This window comes from Nerophis lumbriciformis, linkage group LG09, assembly GCF_033978685.3.
Source record: "Nerophis lumbriciformis linkage group LG09, RoL_Nlum_v2.1, whole genome shotgun sequence".
Classification (NCBI taxonomy): domain Eukaryota; kingdom Metazoa; phylum Chordata; class Actinopteri; order Syngnathiformes; family Syngnathidae; genus Nerophis; species Nerophis lumbriciformis.
The window spans coordinates 36363056-36387185 of record NC_084556.2 but is presented as its reverse complement, the minus strand read 5'-3'; the positions used below and the strand labels follow the sequence as shown (position 1 = coordinate 36387185).

Here is a 24130-nt window from a genome sequence, read left to right as displayed (position 1 = left end):
AATAATACCAAGCCTTTGTATTGGTGGCTATGGTAATAACGAAACAATACTGCAACAACACACCTTAATTTCCTGCGCATGATTAATAAAGTATGTCAATTAGAGGTGTAACGGTACACCATTGGTATTTACTTCGGTTCGGTAAAATTGTTGTGTTAAGTTGTTGGTTACAGAAAACAAAAGACAAAACCTCATAGTCAACAGCTTTAATGATCACACTCACTTCGCAAAACATTCATGCAAAAGACAAGTCAATTAATTCATGAGATTGCTTTTCCTGCAAGCTGATGAATGACAGCCAGTGAGCCTCGTCAGCCAGGGCAGATTGGCTCTGCCGCCCTGGACAGCAAGGCACGCTGGGGAGTTAAGGAGAGCGAGGATGAAGTGTCGGCCATCATGCCAACGACGATGGCAGCGTTTGTGATGCAGTTCGTCAATTAAAAATTGAAAAAAATTGTCATTGTTTAGAAATGACATCCTTTGCCATTGTGTATCAATATATTGATATTTTATATTTACACAACAGCAAAGCACACAATAGCACACAGGTCAGACATACTTAAGAATTGTCATTAATTGAAAAATATTGGTGTCTAAAACGGCACATTTGTCAGTATAAAGAAGTATCAAATAGACGCCAAGGCAGAAGCGTATTAGAATCCAGTATCCAGTACCAAACGTGTCCGCATCATTCAACTTACAGCTTAACTCAATGAATGATTGTGACCACAAGGTGCCACCAAAAAATAGTTACCACTCCACTTCAATTTAAAGACAACATAAGTCCATTACAGTAAATAGGTTAGTGTTTTTCGTACCTAACATTGTTTTTCATTTGAGTACTTTTACTTGATCAAACATTCCACTCTACAAAATAAAATAAAAATGTATGATATGTGCTGATATCATGTCGGTTAAATATGAGTATCCGCCAATACAGAGCGCTCCAATATCATTATCATTATCATTGTAAATGGAAAAGTTGTGTCCTCCCACTTTCCAAAAAAATGCATGCTAGGTTAACAGGACCCTAAATTGTCCTTTGGCATGAATGTGTGTGAATTGTTTGTACATTTGTGCCCTGTGATTGGCCAGCGACGAGTCCACTGTGTTTAAGGCCTTTTGCTTAAATCATTAGGCTCCAGCTTACGTAATGAGGACAAACGGTATAAAAAATGGATGGATGTATTGAGTCCATATGGCGTCAATTTAAAGGCAACCCTGTCTGTAGGAACAATCCTGCTGAGTAACTAACAGATGTTTGCACAGTACTTAACGCTCAGAAATATTTGAATGTATTTCTGAGGTCAACTTTTATCTCTGTCTGTCTCTGTCAGCAAAGTCTTCTGATCCACGGCTCTCCAGAGACCCCCAGGCCTCTTCACAGAAATGGGACCTCTCCCCTTTCACATTTCCCCAATCCCTTTCCTTCTCTTGGTCCTCCTACTGTCCGACCCTTGCACCTCCGCCAGGCCCACCGTTGTTGAGCGGGCGTCCGCCTCTCAGCTGACCGAGCCCTCTGGTAACGTCTCAGGGAGCGGCAAGCGGGCTTGTGCAGGCCATGTTGTGTGTAAACCGGGCATACTTCTGCCTGTGTGGTTGCCCCTCAACCCTCCACAGGGCGAGCGAGCAGGAAGGGCTGTCATCTACTTCCTGTGTCTCATGTACATATTCCTGGGAGTGTCCATCATTGCAGACCGTTTTATGGCATCCATCGAAGTCATTACCTCTCAGGTATGTTAACTTTGACAGCATATTTTTCATGATACCATATCAGTGAAACATTGGAGAAGCACCCTGAAAAATGTTGCCCTGTTTTACATACTGCATGGCCAAATTTGCCTGCGTACCATTCCGAGAAACAAAGAATCCCACGTGTCTTTTTTAATTGATTATGACTGCGAAATAAAATAATAGGGAAAGTTGCGAGTGCCAACACTTTGATAAAGAAGGTGAGAAGCACTAAATACACTAGCTAGCACTGTAGTTGTATTTCCTGTATAGCGCAGAGGTTGACATTTGTGTCCTTTTAGTAAAGTTTTGCTGTGTTTTGTCCAACATTTTACTAGTTTTTTTTCTGTGTTACTCCAGTATACATGATTTATCCTAAGTTATTCAACAATATGCCAAAGCCAAACAGGCTCAAAAAGACATAACACATTTTAGATTTTTTTTTTTTTTTTGGTCTAATCTCTTAACTTCAGCCCTAAACACAGAATACAAAACATGTAACGTTTTATTTTATTTTAACGCTTTTAATGTCTTTTGAGCAAAACATTTCACAGTTTTTAATGAAATAATAATAATTAAACATTACATGTTTGGTATTTTACTTTAGGGCTGAAGTTGATTGACAGATTGGGGCAAAAAGAGTAAAACAATTATGAATTGGCTCCAGCACCCCCCGTGACCTCGAAAGGGACAAGCGGTAGAAAATGGATGGATGGAATCCAAAATGTTTGTATGCCTTTGAAAAACTAAGGGCTTTTATGTCCTGTTTGGCTTTAAAGATACGGTAACTAAAATCGAATGTCCCCATATGGTTCGAGACTTTTAATATAGAACAGATCCATACATTATTTTGTAAGGATTTATAATATCAAAGTCTCACGGTACGATATTTTCACGGTATTAACGCTATGGTACGATGTTATTGTAGTATATGTCCCAAAACAGACAAAAAAATAATACTTAAAAATGCCATAGTGTGTAAAATGAAGTGGCAGGAATGTTTAAGATAAACACACTTACTGTAATTGAACACAAATATATTGCTAAAATGTTTTAATCATATTTATTACTACAAATAAGTATTTTTAAGTGCAAAGAATTGTGTGGGAACATCCACTGTGTCTCTCAACTGTTACTTTCAGAGAAGCAGTGTCCTCTACAGTGGACATTTTTTCCATCAATTTTGAAAATGCAGTTCTTCTTTTCCGGGTGATGCAGCTTATCAAGTAGCTTCGGGTGTGCAGCTGTTGCTTTCCCTCGTCACGGCGCGTCTGTTCTGGCTTGGAACACTCAAGACGAACGTGGCACACTTTATTACCTTCGCCACAGAGGTTATTTTTTTCGCCAGTGTTTGTTTGTTTGTTTATTAGCAACATAACTTAAAAAATTATGAACATATTTTGAAAAAAACAATTCCTCAATCCACTACAAAGTGGAACACACATTACTTCCTCCTTTCTCTTTCGCTCCACGCACCCACATTGCAGACCCACGCTGCACAGAGGATTCTGGGAGGCATAGTTCATTCTCAGACCTGCTGAAGTAAAAGAGCCAGAACAAACCTACAAACAATATTTTCGTTTGATACCGTCACGAGATATTGAGAAGATTTTGAAACTGTAATGCCGTGGTATCTACAAAACCTTCACATCTCTATTATTTTGATTAACAAACTGAATAGCCTTATCGTATTTACATAACAGAATGTCAGTTTTTTTGTCGACACAATTTGAGTTCTTATTTGAATTCAATAGTGTTTCTTAATGTATTTGTCAAAGTGCTTGTGTTCACAACTTTCTTTGGCCCCATAGTGGGTTATTTTGCAGTTGTATTTGCTAAAACAAAGCATAGAGACTGAAGTGGGCCCTGTGATGAGGTGTCGACTTGTCCAGGGTGTACCCCGCCTTCCGCCCGAATGCAGCTGAGATAGGCTCCAGCACCCCCGCGACCCCAAAAAAGGGACACACGGTAGAAAATGGATGGATGGAGACTGAAGTGATGTACAATCAGGCTGTTTTTGTACTGTCAAAAGTTGGTAAATGCCCAATTATTGTACAGTAGAAAAGTAACAATATAGGGGTGTTAATGATAAGCGCAGTAGAACTCTCACCGGTTAGTTTTATGTTTTAAATTTAAAAATAATTGAAAAAACCTGATTAATAACTTCACTTTGATAAACACACGCACTGACTGGCGCTAGCTCACTAGCTTAGATACTAACATGAATACAAGAGACATTACCTTTTTTCCCCATTAAGAAACAACATACCCCAATCTAGACTTATGTAAAAACATTAGTCTGAACAACTAAGCTATTAAATTGTGCACATTGAACCTACAAACTGCTCTCTTAGAACAGAGTTATCAATTCAGACTCAGAGGAATGACACAGAGGTGTTTTTTTACGTTGCGTTCAAGGACTGCTGAACAAAGTAGGACACCAAAACCCCTGCCAAAATATTCTTATCAGTGAAGCATAAGAAACACAATTTTTTAATATATTTCAGTGTGCATGTAAGTACTTTTTGAGTACATTCAACAATACAGCGATAATAATGATAACCGTGATAGATTTTGTTCACAATAACCGTGATATGAAATGCTCATAAAAAAATATTTCCTCTTTTATGTCCTTGTCTGTATTGCCCGTAGTCCCTGCTATGTTTTAGCTTCTTCGAATGTGCTAGATCACAGTTGTTTACGCAAGTTTGAGGGCTCTGAGGACTGGAGTCTGGCTTGATGGTGGGACAGAATGGTGGTGTGTGGTGTGCTGTGTTGATCTTATTGGAGTGCACCACATACATGACAATCAAAAGTGCTCAAAGCCGGATTGTTTTATATTTATTTGGGGTGTCTGTTACAGCTAAAAAAATAAAGATTTGCATTAAGAAAATCGTTGTGTGTGTACCAGCTTTTAGTCACCAACCCGTGGGATTTTTTGTTTGGGCACTTCCATCCATCCATCCATTTTCTACCGCTTATTCCCTTTGGGGTCGCGGGGGGCGCTGGAGCCTATCTCAGCTACAATCGGGCGGAAGGCGGGGTACACCCTGGACAAGTCGCCACCTCATCGCAGGGCCAACACAGATAGACAGACAACATTCACACTCACATTCACACACTAGGGCCAATTTAGTGTTGCCAATCAACCTATCCCCAGGTGCATGTCTTTGGAGGTGGGAGGAAGCCGGAGTACCCGGAGGGAACCCACGCAGTCACGGGGAGAACATGCAAACTCCACACAGAAAGATCCCGAGCCCGGGATTGAACCCAAGACTACTCAGGATCTTCGTATTGTGAGGCAGATGCACTAACCCCTCTGCCACCGTGAAGCCCTGTTTGGGCACTTGATTTTGTCAAATTATATTTGGCCCTATGATAACTGAGACAGGACCTTATCCATTAAAATCCAAATACCACGTGCTAAATAGCATTTGCAAAGAATAGAATTATGTGTACTAGTAGTGGGAGTGTTGCGTGTGATCTACGAAACCTGCGTGTACGATTGATAAACAAGTGCAAAAGTGGCGTTAGACCGCCCTACTGAAATGAGGATATTGCATGTACAACCGGCCTTATGTGTCCATGGAAACAATCATTTACCTCCACATTCATCTTATGCTCTCAAACCTGTAGGGTTTTGCACTGTTGAACAAGCAGCCCACATCTATAATCAGTACCACTTTTTCTACAATACAGGATCGCAAATCTATTGACAACAGGAACAATTTCAAGCACGCTGACGCGCGCAAGCGGTGGACCATCACAACACCACAGTGCCTGGAATGATCCAACCTCAAGAAAATGCGTATTGCAAGAGTTTTTTTTTTATATAGAAGATATGGTCACGTTGGGGGTCGCATGATTGCGGCAATAGTGATCCCAGACTGCAGAAGATAGCAAATGGCGAGCAAGTAAAAGTACTTTTAATGTTCCAAGCAGGCAAGTACAGCTAGGGAGTGCACTTGACACAAGACTTGGACACAGAAAAATAAATGAGTTAGTCAGCGTGATGACAGCATATCCAACAAAGCCAGTCTGACATTTACAATGAACCGACGACATAAAGCAGCTCGAGCTGACCCTAAATAGGTTAAATTAAAAAGCGAACAGGTATGATCCATTACACACATAAAAACACAATACAAAACATTAAAAACAAAACAATAATACATTAAAAATAAAACATAAAGCCCAAATGTCAGTATCTGACATACAAATATGTGTGCCAATGGTTCCACAGTCCAGATGCGTACCTAACAGAACTGCGGCCAGGGTCCGTTATCCCAGTGATTATGTCATTTTCAGACTCAGATGCCCTACACATAAACTTATACATAAGTATGCGTAGCAACGCTGAGAAAGTGGGCACCCCAACACTAACAAACATCTGGCTTGCACTGGAGCTTCTTTGAAATCCCAGGAGCAGCCTCATACAATCATTATAAGCAACCTGCAGCTTCTGTATGCTTTTCTGCTTATACTGTACCCACAGGGGGCAGTATACAGAGGAGTGCAATAGGCTCTGAATAAGTTTATCTTTACATCATATGTACAATAATAAAATTTATTTCTCAGCATGTTGGCTTGGGCATACAGCATAAGCCGCTGTCTGTATAGGTCATCATCATCACCCAATAGGTCAGTAATGATGTGCCCCAGATACTTAGTTTTATTACACACACTTAGCACCTGTCCTGACAGAAAGAACAAAGGAAAAGAGAGGTCCTTGTCTTCTCTTGTTCTACATATCATGATGACACTCTTTTTGGCATTATATTTCACATCATATTTTAAACTATAATCTGCACATATATTCAGCAGCTGTTGGAAGCCAGCACTGCTAGGAGACAGGATGGCTAAATCATCCGCATACATAAAATGATTGACCACAGTATTACCAAGTACACATCCTGTTCTACAGGTATTGAGCTGTACAGATAGGTAATTCATATACAGAGGGCAGGGAGAGAATTCCACCCTGGTGTACCCCGTTCCCAACCTTAAAAGGTGCTGAGCATTTATGCCCCCATCTGATCTGCACGCTCTGATTAGCATACCAATATGACAGAATTCTGATGATACTATCAGGCACGCCCCTCTTTTTCAGTTTTTAAAAACAGTTTCTGATGGTTGACTCTATCAAAGGCTTTCGACGCGTCAATATAGCCAACTAAAACTGAGGAGTTCTTACCTTTATACAAATCAATCACTTCTTTCAATGCATAGATACAAAGGTTAGTACCATGCACTGATTGTCAGCAGTGGTAAGAAAAGCAATAAATAATAATAAATCACATTGCGCGTGCTGAATGATTATATTTCATCTCCTCCTCCGAGTATTGTGAGCGTTCTTATGATCATTATATATTCTGCATATGGATTGCTCTCTCTGTTTTGTTCACTTAAGAGATAAAAGCCTCTGCGCGAGTTTGCACGTGTTTAGATACACGCACCTTTTTAGTAGGTCAGGCCCTGCATACACCCATACCAGGGCAAATTTTTTATGGATGCTTTCGTCGAAAACGGAATCCTATGAAAAATGGAGTGTATGAAAATTGAGGTATTACTTTTCTTTTTTTTTTTGACTCAAGTCCTGAAACTTTTATAAAATACCTCCTACGTGTGTGTGTTGTTGTCCCTAACACAATAACAATAAACCGACAAGAGAAATCAGCACAAACTGACCCTAACTAGGCTAAATTATAATAGCTATTACTATCGAGAAGCAAGCACACTACAATGTAAACTTGATGCATGTCAATGTTATTTGTTTAGTGTTTTCAAAATGTACAAAACTATGACCTTCATTATTTGTCTTGTAGGTTAAAGAGGTGACCATCACCAAACCCAGCGGAGAGACAACAGTAACTACGGTGCGAATCTGGAATGAAACTGTTTCCAACCTCACACTCATGGCACTGGGCTCTTCTGCGCCCGAAATCCTGCTTTCTGTCATTGAGGTATAACAAGAAAAAAACCCGCCACCAACCCAGTACAGTAAGCCACATGGTTTTATTTGTGGTGCTTTGGTAACTATGAATGAGTACCGAAAATCAGTCCCATTAGGTGCCGTATTCAACGGTTGTAACCGGATCAAAAAAAGTAGTACTTGTCGATCTGAAGTACACTGTGTACACAGTATTCCTATTAAAGTCCACTGATAGAAGTATTCCGTTAAAAACCCAGCCATTGTTTTTTTTACGTTAAAGGGGAACTGCAATTTTTGGGGGGAATTCTGCCTATCATTCACAATCCTTATGTAAGATAAGCGCACAGGTTGTTCTTTTTTAAAATGCATTCTAACCAGTAAATACATACGAACAAAAGTCCGCTTTACAATGCAGCCTACGCTCTAATCTGCATAACGAGTGCATAAAAGGTTTATATACACCCTGTAAGTATATATGTAATGTAGTAACAGGCACATTCATATTGACATGTAATATTTATGTATTTTGGTCATTTTAAGCATACAGAATTAATTTCACAAACGCATGACTTTGTTTGCTTTTTTCTTCGACAACATCACTGATTATTACTCACTGCAGACTTTATGAGAGTCAACAAACAAAATTCCACATAACTTACTGTACAATATCTGCTGTCACTCGGATGCGGACAAATTGGACATTCACTTGTTCTCGTTTAGATGAAGAATGATGGCATGATGGAACCAATTGTCTTTTTGTGTTTTTCTCGCCTTTTCTGGTTCTAAATTGGATGCCAAAGTTGACCAACTTGTCGGATTATGTCCTCATCCTTCTGCTATCGAGGTGAGAGACATGATTTCACAAGCTCCGAGACGAGAAAGCAGCTCACCAGACGATGATGTCAATATAGCAGAAACAAGCTAGTTAGCTCTCTGTGACAATGCGGCGTTAAACATAGTTTGTGTCCGTTAGCGCTTGTATTAACAATATTACTAATACTTGGTTAAAATTTAGGTCACAAAATTTAAATCCAGTGTTGTTGGCGCTTTTTGGATGGTTATTTATTGTTTTTTGTAGGCGGAATAGAGGACCTCCCATTGACTCTATTCTAAGGAGACTTTTATTTATGTTTATTTACAAGTTAGAATGCATGAAAAGAAATACATTAGTCTTTTTGTCTCTCATAATGATTGTAAACGATAAGCAACATTTTTTTTTAAAAGTACAGCTCCCCTTTAAAGGTACTTTGGGTTTATTTGAATGTATTTCTATCTACATTAATGTCGTTCTCTCACTTTTATTTGACAGGTATGCGGGCATAACTTCCATGCAGGGGAGCTAGGTCCGGGCACTATTGTGGGCAGTGCTGCCTTCAATATGTTTGTCATTATCGGTATTTGTGTGTGGGTGATCCCCAATGGAGAGTCTCGCAAGATCAAACACCTGCGAGTATTCTTTATTACATCGTTCTGGAGTATCTTTGCCTATATTTGGCTGTACCTGATACTCGCTGTGATATCGCCTGGAGTTGTAGAGGTGTGTTTATATATATACATATATATATATGTATGTATATTAGTACCTAGATTACGTGTGTGCATGTTTTAAAGCTTACTTTGCATTTATTTCTAGGTGTGGGAAGCTGTGGTAACGCTGCTTTACTTTCCTGTGTGCGTTCTACTGGCTTGGATTGCTGACCGTCGCCTGCTCTTCTACAAGTACATGCATAAACGTTACCGCGCTGACAAAAGACACGGCATTGTCGTGGAAATGGAAGGAGATCCTGAACCCAAAGGCAATGATGTTATCATGGATGGAAAGAACTCGGATGACATTTTGTGCCCTGCAAACCCCTCGAGTGTGACAGTGTCTGTACAAACAGGAAGTGAGATTGAGCAGAACCAAGACGAGGTAAGGAAAAATAAATGTGCCTTTGTATTGAAAGACGCGTGGACAAAGGACACAAGAGTTTTTGAAAGATATGTGTGTACTCCAGGGGAGTTTAAACTTAAAACTAGTTAATAATATTACTCTAATATTCTATATATTTGTGATACGCTACACAGTTAAATATTGTCCTCAACATACAACAATAGAAACCAATTATTTTTCCATTTTCTCAATTATTTTAATACATTTTCAGAGTAAGAGATCAGAATGTTCAGCTCATTTTAAAGTATGAAGGCTATTTTTTAAATACACAAAAACAAATATCCCACTTTTTCTGTAACTCCACATCTTCTGCGACAACATTCACACTAAAAATGAATGGAACATTTTTCCAACTTTTACATTTCTAACCTGATTTCAACCATTTCAACATGGGTACATTCAGCTTTAAAGAAATACAGATCAACAAGTTTCCATATCCCTACAACCCCTCCTTCTTATGAAAGTTCATGTTTTCCATACACAAATGCCCCTTGAGCTCAAGAATTCTAACTCCTTCCACAAACCATTTAAACTTGCAATGTGTTGATTGATCGGCCACCGATCAGTATCAGCCAATTTTTGTGAAAAAGTATGTGATCACCATTGCCATTCAATACCGATCACAAACGCCAATCCCCCTGGATGACATTGTATTTATTTTTAATCCTCTGGCTGACAAACAGCTAACAACTAATCATTTGTCTCCATACAGTGTGGAGCCGCTCCTTTAAGCTAATAATAATCAATTCCATTACTGTAAATGAACTGCATTTCTTAACTTCTGAAGCATCTTTATCTTTGGAGGATGAGGCTAAACATGTTAAACAGAGGGCAAGCCAGGAGCAGGCATGCTAATAGCTAAACTAATCGCTAAGACTGCTTTATAACAACACCTAGAAATACAGTAAGTGATTAGTGAACTTTAAGAAGTGCAGATGAAATTATGTTACAGCAGAAAGTAAGCATATATTAACAGGAAATTAACAAGAATATGTATAAGAGTTAAAGAGAGGATGATATAACAAGAACTGTTGGTACAGTTAGTACACAACATTTAAGACGAGGGCGGATCGAACCATGTGATTGATGCTTAGAGTGATTAGATCAATATCTTTATTTTTTTCAATCTTTTTTTGTTTTTTTGTTAATGTTTACAAACTTGAAGAATAATTCTCTGGACTCATGTAAACAAACCAGCTTTATTTACATGGCAGTCCAGTTATGAATGAGTCTAGTTGTCTCTTTTGGAGGTCATCACCATCCTTGTTACAGTAAGTGTAAATGTGCCTTTTCTATTTTGACTAAGTGTGTGATTGCATCAAATTATGATTACTTGAAAGCATTTTCTTATGATGGGGACTACTATGATGTACTGTGATAAATGAATCAATGTCACAGTGCTCAAATCAATACAATTTGGAATCTTTCAGGATTCACATGCACTTTCTAAGTAAACTGCATCCTCAAGTTGATTTAATGTTATTTGATTTTTTTTCTGTCATTGATAGGTGGTCCGTATCCTGAAAGACCTGAAGGAGAAACACCCAGACAAAAACCTTGACCAGCTTATTGAAATGGCCAACTACTCTGCGTTAGTTCATCAGAAGAAAAGTCGAGCTTTTTACCGCATCCAGGCCACTCGCTTGTTAATTGGTGCTGGAAACGTACTGAGGAAACACGCTGCTGAACACTCACGCCGCACAGGGACCGCAAGTCAGGAAGATGACAAACTCACATGCTCTCATGTTTGCTTTGAAAGTGGTCAGTATCAGTGCACAGAGAACTGTGGGACTTTGAGCCTCTGGGTGGTTCTTGATGGGGGCACTGACCAGAACACTTTCTATGTGGACTACTGCACGGAAAACGGTTCTGCCAATGCTGGAGCGGACTATGAATTCAGTGAAGGAACCCTAATATTTAAGCCTGGGGATACACGGAAAGAGATAATGGTAAGCAAAGCCAAGTAAATTAAATAAATAATTTGGTTTAAATTTTAAGGCAATTTTAGATTGTTTCAATTGTGTGTATTTGTTGCAGTACTTGACATCTCAATGTGGCAACTTTGATAAGGTGAAAACTAGAGAACGGCCGTAAACTACAAGTACCACATGTAACACACCGAGTAAGAACAAGCAGAGGCAGTCAATAAGTCATGCCAATCGCTAAACTAGCGGCTTAGCTAGCTTGAAACAACACAAGAAATGTGTGCTTAGTAAACTTTTAAGAAGTGTAGATGGAGCCGCCTTACAGAAGAAAATAACCTGCTATATTAACAGAAAATTCAAAAGAAGATTGATAGGAGCCTAGACCAGGTGCGTCAAACTAATTTTAGCTCAGGGGCCACATGGAGGAAAATCTATTCCCAAGTGGGCCGGACTAGTAAAATCATGGCATGATAACTTAAAAAGAAGGACAACTATGGCGTCACATTAGTGCCAAAAATCCGAGCGCATAAAAACTGTTATCGCGCGCTGATTCTCCACTTCGTGCGCGCGCGACACCCTTTTGCGCGCGCGACACCCTTTTGCGCGCGGGTGGTGCCTTTTTGCGCGCGCGCGGTGCCTTTCTGCGCGCGCGACGCCTTTCTGCGCGCGCGACGCCTTTCTGCGCGCGCGACGCCTTTCTGCGCGCGCGACGCCTTTCTGCGCGCTCTCTGTGTACTCCTGGCATCTCTCCTTGCGCTGTCATGTTTCTTTTTGGCACTTTGGGGGCGGGTATGCTTGGACGCCCCCTTCTTTCTGATTGGTCAGGCGAAAAATGCTGAAAAATGCTCAGAGCCAATCAGAAGTATAGCAGGGAGGGTCATCGTCAATATGTATCAAGATTTACGGAGGAAGAAGTGGATAAAAAAATGTTGCGCGCTGATGAAGGTTATTTCATACCACATAAACACAATACAGGGTAATACAAAATGTGACCCAAATAAATAATAAGACAACAAACACCATAATCACATCTTTCAGCCAGAACTGGTCCACCAGCAATAACATCCAACCATAACATTATTTTATATTTTCACTTCTTCTTGAACATTTGTTTTCTAATTTATGGAATTTCTTTTGATTCAGCCATAAAATTAATGAAATAATCTTTGAATTTTGTTTTTAAAATGTTAAAAATAGCTTTTAATAATGTATTCTGAAACAGTTTAAAATAATCAGAGAACTGACTAACACTGATCCTACACAACTATGTTGCACAATTAAGTCTTTTTTTTTTTTAAAGCGAAAGAGGTAATTTCAACAGGTACAGCATCCTATGTCATATCTACATGTAATAAGATTTGTAACAAGGCAAACCGTTTGTAAATTGGTCGAAAATCGAGCAAGTTATGGTAATTTAATTAGTACATGTACCATTGACATCAATGTAATGATTGAGGCTAGATGTCCGAGGTAAGATGGCTACAACGTTGCTACACTGGAGAATGATTGGTCATATGAAAAATGCTCACAGCCAATCAGAAAGAAGGGGCTGTCTAAGTATACCCGCCCCCAAAGTGCCAAAAAGAAACATGACAGCGCGAGGAGAGATGCCAGGAGTACGCAGAAAGGCGTCGCGCGCGCGCGCAGAAAGGCACCGCGCGCACGAAGTGGAGAATCAGCGCGCGATAACAGTTTTTATGCGCTCGGATTTTTGGCACTAATGTGACGCCATAGACAACTTCCGATTGTTTTCTTTGTTTAAAAATAGACCAAGCACATTCTGAAAATGTACAAATCATAATGTTGTTGTTTGTTTTACACTAACGCGTTGGCGTTAATAGTATTCTATCTCCATTTAACTTTATTTATACTTTCTGAAAAATTATGTGACAATGTTCTTCCGCCAAATACTGTAGGTGGAATTAACATTAAAATGCTCTCATTGGTGTTAATTTATAATCTATCAGAAGATGAAATTAATAATATTATCAAAATCAAATTACAGGATGTTAATAATGTAATTTACTGATTTTCCTCAACTGATGTACTAACATCATGTGGTTTATTCTGTACATATCGAGCATCATCTACAACAAAACTTGTGGATTCAGACTAATTTTTTTAATCACACATGAAGTTAGAAGTGGATGCATATTATTTCATCTTATTTATGTGCACCCAGAAAATGTGCACCCAGAAAATGTGTCCCCTTGCGGTCATAAGTAAGTTTACATGTATCTCAGCGAAATGTACAAATTATCAAAAGCATTTTTGGTAGGGGGTTGAAATGTCACAGGTTACATTACCAACAACATATTTGACAATCAAGACATGAACGTAACAATCCACATTTTGTATGCTATCACTAATAAGCAGGGTAAGTATGCCGTGTCCAAACAGAAAAGTGTTGCCTCTTTTCTCCATCTTAAGATGGCACATAGCGCCGCACACTCTGGCGTCATGTGCACTCTAGCGGCAGGGGATACAAACAATTGCTATTGTGAATGAATAAAATATTTTGTTTGGTATTATATACCCTAGTGTGTGAATGTGAGTGTGAATGTTGTATGTCTATCTGTGTTGGCCCTGCGATGAGATGGCGACTTGTCCAGGGTGTACTACGCCTTCCGCCCGATTGTAGCTGAGATAGGCTGCAGTGCCCTCCACGACCCCTAAGGGAATAAGCGGTAGAAAATGGATGGATTATATAAATTATTTTGCTGTTAAGGTTTAAAATGTATTAATGTGTATAGTTAAATATTATTGATGTGTTGGTCATTGCATAAAAAATGAACTATTGTTGGGTTTCCATTTTCATGTGAATCCTATTTTGTCTTCTGGATTCATGAAAAACGCGACATTTCCTTTTCACTTTCCAGGTAAAAATTCTGGATGACGACATCTTTGAAGAGGACGAGCATTTCTTTGTGCGTCTTCAAAATCTGAGGTTAGAGGAGGGCGGAGATGAAGGGACAGAACGTTCCCCCAAGGGAAGGCTGGTTGAGCCGCTGGTTGCCACTGTCACCATCTTGGATGATGACCATGCTGGCATCTTCACCTTTAGTCAGGGGGTTCTGCGAGTGAGTGAGAGCACAGGAACCTTGACGTTGACGGTGGTCAGGAATTCAGGCTCTAGGGGTACCGTTTCTGTACCGTATCACACAGAGGATGGCAGTGCCAAAGCTGGAGTGGACTACGAAGATGCCAGGGGGGAGCTGGAATTTACCAATGAACAGACAAGGTGAGACATGGAGACAATATCTAGTAAAAGTGTGTGAAAGTATTAGCTTTTGTATTTTCTCAGGCATATTGAACATGTGTGTAACGGTATGCCATCACTTGGTTTTAAGGTCACAGTTCAGTTTATTCTACAATAGGAGAATTAAATTAAATTAAATTAAACTGCAAAGCTTTGGTTTTAACAGCTTTTAATGATTTTTAAAATGAAACACTACAAACTGTAAACTGCTGGCAGGTACTTCTCAGTAAGCAAAACATACTATTGGCTCTAAATCAGGGGTTTTCAAAGTTTTCTCGGCCATGGACCCTCAAACTAATGGAGAGATGGAGCGGGGAGCCCCTACTTATGTATTTGTATTACGTTTTAAACTGGTCCTAAAGGTAGCTTGTTATTGTAAAATACTATGATTTTCAAATAATACACAGGTTTATTTATTCATGCTTTAATTAAAAAAAATATGATATATTAAATATATATTTATTTTGTATTATTATTATAATTTTTGTATTATCATTATTATCATATTTTGTGTGTGTGTATTTAAAGATATTTAAATTGTGGAAAAATTGTATCGGAAAAATAATATATACATACTTGTGAGAAACTTGCCGCCACGTTGGCAAGAATAAACAATTTAGCAGTGGCTTTGCTCCGAGAGGGACAGTAGCTAGACCATGGACATAATTTGGGGTAAGGGACAGGGGGGACATGTTCCCTGCATTTTTCCAAAAATCTGTTTTTGTCTCCTTCACCTTTTAATGTTAAAAAATAATGTAACGTTATTGAATGGTGACAAGTCAAACACTTGTGCCAGGTGGACAATTGCTGCTTTAGACAGCCCACAAGCTCATTGATTGGCTTTCTGGCGCTGACCAATCAGTAGTCAGATTTAAGATACATGTAAAAGCAAGTTGCAATCATTCACAGGAGAGATGGGGGAACATTTTTTTTTAAATGTTTGTTGTGTTGCTGTTGATAAAGGTGAGTGATATAAACTTTTTCAAGCACTGCTTTTAATAACAGTACCTTATATTGAACCAGAAAGAGAGTGTGTTACAGGGGTGAACTGGCCATCGGGTGTTGTTGTTTTTTAATGCTATGCAAAACCCCAGACACATTTGTCTGGAGTTTATAGTTTAGAAGCAAAAATAGCTTGTAAAATGTCAATTAATAAGTGACAGGGTGCTTTATTTGTTATTTAAATGCTAACCTAATCGCCTTACCAGACACACCTATCACAGATATTCAAGTAATGGCAGTACTTCTCACCTCCGCGTTTTGGTGGTCTTGTGGTTAGAGTGTGTGCTCATGAAGTGAAGCTGAAGAAATCTGGGTTTGATCCACATCTAAGTTAGAAACACTTTTAACTTGCGAATAGTCCACAGTTGTTTCCTTTATTGTTAATGTTGTTGTTTTACACTAATAATAAATAACAAATTTCTTTATCATGTATTACTTTATTCCGGCTCCGGCGGCTTGAGCGGAGGGCGGGTGGCTCCTACCACCACGGCAAGAGCAGTTCTCCGCTTCGCACACCAGACCGGCCGACCCATCCCTTAGAGCCAATCCTTTTCCCAAAGTTTCGGATCTGACTTGCCGACTTCCCTTACCCGCATTGTTCTAACATACCTTAGAGATCTGCTGGGTATATGGCTATACAGCAGTTGCGTTTGCAATAAGCCTGCCTCAAAATATAAATTAGAAAGTGATCAAATATGTACTTTTGTGTTTACATTTCATTGAATAAATATGTGCTAGAAAGCGTTCAACTTTTGTTTAGAATCAGCTACTTTCGTGACAGCTGACACGACTGTCTTCTCATTCATTGGGAGCATAGAGCGGGTTGTTCCACTGCAGCAGTGGAACACAGTCATTGGGTAAATGCTCAAATTTTTCCCGCCCACGGACACCAAGCGTCTCTAGAAGTGAATGGCTCAGTTGGCCTGGACGCCGGGGCTGAACCCCTTTTTGACTGACAGCAAAATGGGCGAATCAACGATCTTGAATTATAAACGCTGCCAAAGCATTTTTCAAGTTTCATTTAGTTGTTCCGTGTTCACATGGAGAATTTTTAAATCCTGTAAGTGGCATTTCCTCTGTAAAATCTAGCATATTCATATCTTTAATCTGTTATTGGAGATCATATTCATGATTAGAGAGTAGCTGAAAATTAGCTTCCCCTATTTGAAAGACCAGCAGCTGCCACTAGTATAAGGCATATCTTACATTGTACAAATGAGCAGCCACAATTGAAAAATAGAGCAAAACGAAATAATAAAAGAAAAGATATATGTTAAAACTACACCGTTCTGGGACGTTGCTGTTCATGAGCCAATGCGTATCTCGAAGGGCAGCATCAAGTTTATTTGCTTCTGCTTCTCTGGACGCTTTACTACAGCTCCCCTTAGCACATGGTTACGTGCTGATTCTGAAGATTTTTGTAAAAGTCTGTGCTACTTCTCTGCACAGTGGAGCCACAACATCAGAACGCCGGTGGGGATTGACTGATGGCGGAGACGTTCTGTGGCAGCACCGCTTAGCAGCCATTACGCAACCAGTGGAAATCCGGCGTTAGGCTGACAGGCAATTCAGATGCACATTTTTCAAAATAAAGCATAGTGAAACAGTTTTATGATATTTGAGATGTTTTTTAAACTAGTTATAGCCAATAGAGCGTGAATAATAAATATACAATATATCCATTCATACAATGGATTACTTAAATTGGTTTTCAAATAAAAACAACAACAACTACATTTTAAGGGGTTGTGGCTTTTAATTTGTTGTGGCGATGTGCCACAGTTAATTAATTGTAGGGGAAACCCTGGTTTACAAACAGGAGACTTTAACAAGGGAACTGGGTTTTCATGTGCTGGCTTCTTACTAGCCAATGGTTTTGGCTGCACTATATGTGTTTACTGAATAGCTGCATTATCCAATAAACACTTTCTGTCCCTCATTTAATGTGTACTGGAAATAGCTAGGCTTCTTACCAAACCGTAAGTTCCATACCAAAAAATCTGATTATAGACACATGTACTGTTACACCCCGAATATTGAGATGCTTTTTCGTTTCATCCCAAAGAGGTGAAGGTCAGGGTGAAATTGTGAAACACCAACACTGCCTGTATAGTCTTTGTTTGTTTGGGAACAAAAAAGAGCTCTTCTTTATATGATCAATTTCATTTACCTTACTGTGGAAATGACATTAGGATTTGAATTGATTGTCATACATCCTTGGTCCTTTTCTAAGCATTGTACCTTTCCTATTAGTGCGTCAGACAAAGGGTCAATTTGGCCTCCACTGAATGAGTTGTCACTCAGCCAGCAGGGAACTTGTCTATTGCCTCACAATTTGATGGTATCAAGTTGTGAGGTAATCCTGTAATCGTGTCTCAGGTGCAGGAAGTTTACCCCATGTAAACTGACTGATCGTTTTCCCATTAAATTTGCAGGTTATAGAAAATGTCTTTGAATGCAGACTAATTATACATTTAGCAATGGAGCAGTTATGTAATGAGGAAATCCAAAATAATCTGCAGATTTTTTTGTAACAAAATGTGCAAATCGAAGTGACTCGCATCTATTACAGATACCCAAAAATAATAACACAAAACACATTTTATGGACAATAATTATTGTTTTACATGCAGGAAAAACAATGTGAAATATACAATAGTATATTGGGATATAAGTTTAGTTGTTTCTGTGACACAGCTCATGCCTTGAAAAACTTAGTATTGCGAGAAACAGTGTTGCCGATAGAAATTAATGGAAAATAATTTAATTGGTGCTTGGCGCCCCAAAAAACACAATTTTAACATGTAAGATGCCTTTTAAAAAGAAAAACAAACTTGAAAAAAAGAAATACTGTATGAAAAACAATACAATAGAATGCAGTACAGCAACTAAAGTAGTTTTATGAAGTAAAGTAATGATAATGTACAGCTTTTACCTTGGAGAGTGGACTTCTACAGTCTCTAGCTCCAGCTGCTTCTGTGTCAAACACACCATCAGCAGCTTCTCCATATTTTCGTGGATAAAATGTATGATGATTAGATATTATGTTAATATCCTAGGCTGCTGTTATTTACTTATTTTTCTTCAGTATGGTGCAGAAAAGCAATGCTACGCTCCAACTGCTTTGCCAAGTTAGGTAGCCACACGCTCGGGCAGGTTTTTGATTATTTATTTTTTAATTCAATAAATATCAATCGCTTCTTTTTCTCAGCACTGTCCTTCACACTAATGTTTTTTTATTGTTATTGTTGGACAAACAAACAAAGGGCCTGAACTCCAAAGATCCAAATACCACTTGCTAAACAGCATGTGCAAACCATAAAAATTATGTGTACTATTAGTGGGCGTGTTGCGTGTGATCTACTAAGACGGCGTGTACAATTGATAACTGATGCAGACTGCCTTATTTAAATGATGCTTTTGCATGTACAATTTTCACCATGGAGACACTCATTTACTGCACACTCATGTTATCATGCTCCTACCTCGGGTGTTTTGCTATGATTTGAAACATGCAGCAGATGTCATTGTACCACTTTTTATGACTTTTTATGGGCATTTTAGAAGCAGTCCTGCATTGCATCAACAATGGAACCCACTTTTTTTAGCACACTGAGATGCTTGCAGCGTGCTCTGGAATGTTTCAGTGAAATAATGTGCGCATTGCAAGAAAAACAATGGTCATTAAAACACACCTGCAGACACCAAAACAAATCAATTGAATTTGTTTTGATCAGCCCGTTAAGCCATCCAACAGCTATACAATTATAAAATGATATTGGTGATTAAACAATATGTCTGATATATTTATTTATGACAGTCCATATACGTATGTTGACAAGGAAACTTAAAGACAGAGCTTCAGCGCAACCACCTCCTTTCTCACAGCTATTTCTGCGCCACTGCCAGTTTGCACGTCTTTTCTAGACACACTAATTACGCATGCGTAACAGCGATCACAGAACAGTTGCAGTCTTGCTAAATACATACTGTGTGTGCTAAACAATTATATTTGCATCTTCTCCCTCAGTATTGTGGACGTTCTGATGATCAGCATATATTCTGCATATTCATGAAGACAGACACAGTAAATGGATTATGCTCCATATTTAGTTCACTTAAGAGAGGTGATCCTCTGTGCACAAGTTTAGTAGATCAGCTTTGTGTGTGCTATCTAGTTCGCAAGTGTTATAATACACGCAAACCTTTAGTAGATCAGGCCCGAAGTGGGGAGGCTCATAACCCGAAATTTTGCCCTCAACCATTCTACCATTGTACATATTACAAATGAAATGGACAAATTAACATTTAACATCACTTTTCATGTAAATTTTTGTTTGTGCGTTCTCTGAACAAATAAACCACATAATATAGATGACTAAACGGGATGATGATTTTAATACACATTTGAAACACTTGCTTGTGTTCTAGATAATATGCATTGGATATGCTTTGGTGTATATTTTGCTTCACAGTCACTTTTACAACCTTTTTTAACACCTGCACCAACACTAGAGTTCGCTACAGTGGAAAAGGGTTCCGAGTAACCAACACGTGAGATTCTTTGTTTGGACACCCGAAACTGACTAGTTTGTTACCTATATTTGGCTGTATGATAACCGAAACGGCATACATAACCAGGGCAAACTTTTTGCAGGAAAAAAAGCAACTCTTACGAAAAGTTGGGTGTACGAAAATGTAGATACTACTAAAGTCTTTAAATTATTTATATGACAGCATGTGATTTGTGTTTTACATGGTCACGTTTTCAATGTATTATCCATACTTTGTATCATGCGTAGAGGAGTAATCATACTAAATAAATTACATGTCTTGATTTTGACTTCGTTGACTAATTTGAAGTATTATCTTTTGCTTTCTTTTATGATAGTGATTAACTGTGGAGTAGCGTTTGCAAGTGCATATGTATTCTACAGTAATCTATAAAATTGATCACATTTTTTTCCCCATTCATGTTTTCTGGAAATACAATATAAAGTGCGTGTGCTTGTGTGTGTGTGCATGTGTGTGTGTGTGTGTCGGTGTGTTTGTGTGTATGTTTGCTTGCATCCCTCCAGTCAGACCTTAAAAGTTCACATTGTAAACGTGGAGGAGTATGAAAAGCAAGAAAGATTCTTCATTGTGCTTGAGGAGCCAAAATGGCTAAAGCGAGGACTTTCTGGTAAGTGTAAAGCATTTTAAACAGCATTCATGTTTTCGTCATAACACTAAGGTCCAGTAATTATACATATTTTCCCATCTCCAATGACATAGTAAAATACTCATTCAATGTATCGCATTCAATGTAATGTATTAAATTAAAAAATAACTTGTCAATCAAAAGTAATAACCAATATGTATGTGCTTGTTAACATATGAGGAATAACTGTAAATAGATCGATCACCATGGTAACAGCAGGCATTATACACAAGTAGGGATAGGAATTGATAAGATTTTTTAAGGTTCCGATTCCACTTTCGATTCTGCTTAACGATTTGGTTATTTATCGGATCTCTTATCGATTTAAATTTGGAAAAAAAGATGGTTTAGTATCAATTTTGTTTAGTTAAGAAGTAACGTGACCTTACAAAGGGAGGTTTTAGCAGGCACATAACGTAGAAAAAAAACTTTTGAAAATAAATTAAGAAACAATTTTCTGTAGAATTTAACAAAATAAAACGTGGAAATTACACAAAAATTTTACATTTCGTAAAATTGTTAAAACTTTTAAGAAACTTAGTCATCTGTCTAGAAAATATGCTGTGCAATATAGCGTGCAAAGGTTTGTTTAAGTTTACAAGGTGGAACTAATATAATGACATAGGCTCATAACATGCAACGCAAGATATTCCAAGCCTTTTTTTTATATAGAGTTAATGTTTATTGCTTACAGTTTATGGAAACCTTGAATTGAAAATTTTCGAAGATATGTTGTTTTTGGGTTTTTTAAACTATAAGCCATGATCATCAAAATTATATTAAATAAAGGCTTGACATATCTCACTTTGCATTTAATGACTTTATACCATATAGTTTCATATTTGAAGCTGATATGAATGAACTTCTCATTTTATGACTTCCACCCGTATAATATAATGACAGAGTGAAAATGTGGTTAGAGGAAAGCATGCAACTTTTCTCTGACTTCAATTGAACATTTACCTACCGAAGGAGCATATAAGTGGCAAATTGTTCTAAGCTTTTGACCACAATAGTCATTGCGCGGTGAGATTCCTGCCCGAGTGGTACTCTTCTATGCCGCGGTGAAATCTAGCGGCAGACGTGAACTGGAGCTATTACTGCCCACTTCCAAACCAGTCAGAATATGTCTCCTCATGCTCATCTAAATGAGAAGGCATTCATTTAATTTGAACATGTAATAGAGCTAACGTTATAGGCGGTATTAATACCTGTTGTATTTACGCCAGATGGCTGCTGCTGTCTGGGATGAGATCTGCGCGGTTCAAAACATTAATTTATAGTTATTGCATGCGGTATGTTCAAATGTTTCAGTATATTGCTCTTATGTCCTCCTCTTGATGAAATAGCTACCTTGGAATTATTACAAGTAGCGCTGTTGTAATCTTTTCTTGTAAAATGTCAGCAAATTCCGGTGCTCGTCTTCCACTCGGGCACCACCATTTTGCTGTCTGATCTCACTACGCACGTTGTGTGATGACGTCATCCTCATCCGGAAGAACTTTTAATGGAATTGTTTGAAAAAAATGGTAGAAGGAATTGATACACTGGGAACCGGTTCTGAACAAGAACCGGTTTTCGATTCCCATCCCTACACACGAGTGTATTAGCACCCACAAATGTACATAAAAAAACGATGCAGGGTTAGGATTTTTGACCATCATTAGAATTTTTGATGCATTTTATAATCATTAATTATCAATAAAATAATTATATGGGTTTAAGTTTATGAGATATGACCATATCCAATATGCATGTCCTCAAAGCTGTGTTGCGCCCCTTTGGACAATTCATCAAAATAAGAGGCAGCTCTTTGTTGCCTATGTCAAGTATTAATACCAATGTATCAAATTTAAACAAAACAAAAAAATCTTCATCTGTGTGTGAATTTACTGTTATGTGTCACCTTTCTCTTTTCAAAAATAAGTTCCAAGATGCGAAAAGGGAGATCCAGGCATAAGGGGATTTACAGTCTTTTATTGCTCAGAGGCATATAAAAGAAAAGGAATGGAAGTGGTAATAGAAAAATGAAAACAAAACAACAAACAATAACTGGTGAGAGGTTCGGTCTTAGCTACCAGACGGTACCACGTTAAGTGTCTTAGCCTTAGCGAGCTGAGGAACAAGGAAAATACCTAAAAGTATAATTGCAAACAGGTGCTCACAGTGGTATTGTCTTCTGCTGGAAGTCAATGGTCTACATAAGAAAAACAGAATGATTAATCACATAATGAAGTCAGATCAACATAATAAAACAGTTGCTCTTATTAGTTTTGTGTTGTGTTGTAATTCACAAACTAATACACAAAATTAGTTCCTATTATTTATGTTTTTAATATTTCCGTGGCATTAATGTCAGCATAGCGTTGAATGTTTTTGAAATAAAAATAGTTTATACACATTTTTAAAAACTATATGTACTTTACAGTCTCCTATGGTTGTTTGTTTATATGCCCTGTGATTGACTGGTGACAATGTCCAGGGTGTTCTGGTCTTTTGGTCTTTTGTCATACTAGCTGCGTATGTAGGAATATGTTTGTTTAATCTTTACATTTGTTTCCACAGCATTACTTCTTAATCAGGGTAAGACGTCTCTTTTTTTTAGAGTTTGGGGTTGAAGTGTTTTAAGGGTGCAGTGTTCAGAAATTCAAATTTATGTAATAATATAAACACACAGTCTATATTGTGGCTATAAGGTGATTAATGACATTCAATCTCTACACTCTGTGTGACTTATGTGTAATACAATGTATACAATTGGGACACCATCTGTCCTTAAGACCTGGGCTGAATCCCAATTCTCTTGTCATCGTCCATGTATTCCAGACCACACTTTCTCATAAAACCAAGTGTTATGAGAAAGTTTCAATCACAGCACATCAAATCACATAATGTACTTTCAGAATGTAACATTAGCCATATTTAGAATGTTATTTTTCTGTTCTAAAATCAAGCTTGCTAAGAAGCTGTAACTATTAAACTACGATTTCAGACTAGCAGCAACTAAACTTCACTACAATTTATTCATGAACGATCAGAGAGCTAATTAAATAAGTATACCACACTTCTCTTTTATGAAGTAAATATGTACAGCATATACAGGTACAGTATGTGCACCTTTTGTATGAAAATAGACCACATCGGCAGT

General features: G+C 38.3%; 1 protein-coding gene across 4 annotated transcripts in view; it reads left to right on the top strand.

Moving 5' to 3' along the window:
- slc8a2a (solute carrier family 8 member 2a) overlaps positions 1-24130 on the top strand; it is a 98126-nt gene that overhangs the window by 55739 nt on the left and 18257 nt on the right. The window contains exons 1-9 of one of the 4 annotated variants that reach the window (XM_061963256.2): positions 1410-1522; positions 1621-1734; positions 7557-7694; positions 8973-9200; positions 9297-9575; positions 11105-11545; positions 14401-14762; positions 20861-20964; positions 23548-23565. In XM_061963256.2, coding sequence (XP_061819240.1) covers positions 1663-1734; positions 7557-7694; positions 8973-9200; positions 9297-9575; positions 11105-11545; positions 14401-14762; positions 20861-20964; positions 23548-23565 — 1642 coding nt within the window. In that variant the 5' untranslated portion in view covers positions 1410-1522; positions 1621-1662. Of the gene's footprint in view, positions 1-1337; positions 1735-7556; positions 7695-8972; positions 9201-9296; positions 9576-11104; positions 11546-14400; positions 14763-20860; positions 20965-23547; positions 23566-24130 lie in introns of those variants that run through there. The other 3 variants (XM_061963254.2, XM_061963257.2, XM_061963255.2) reach the window with 3 other exon arrangements.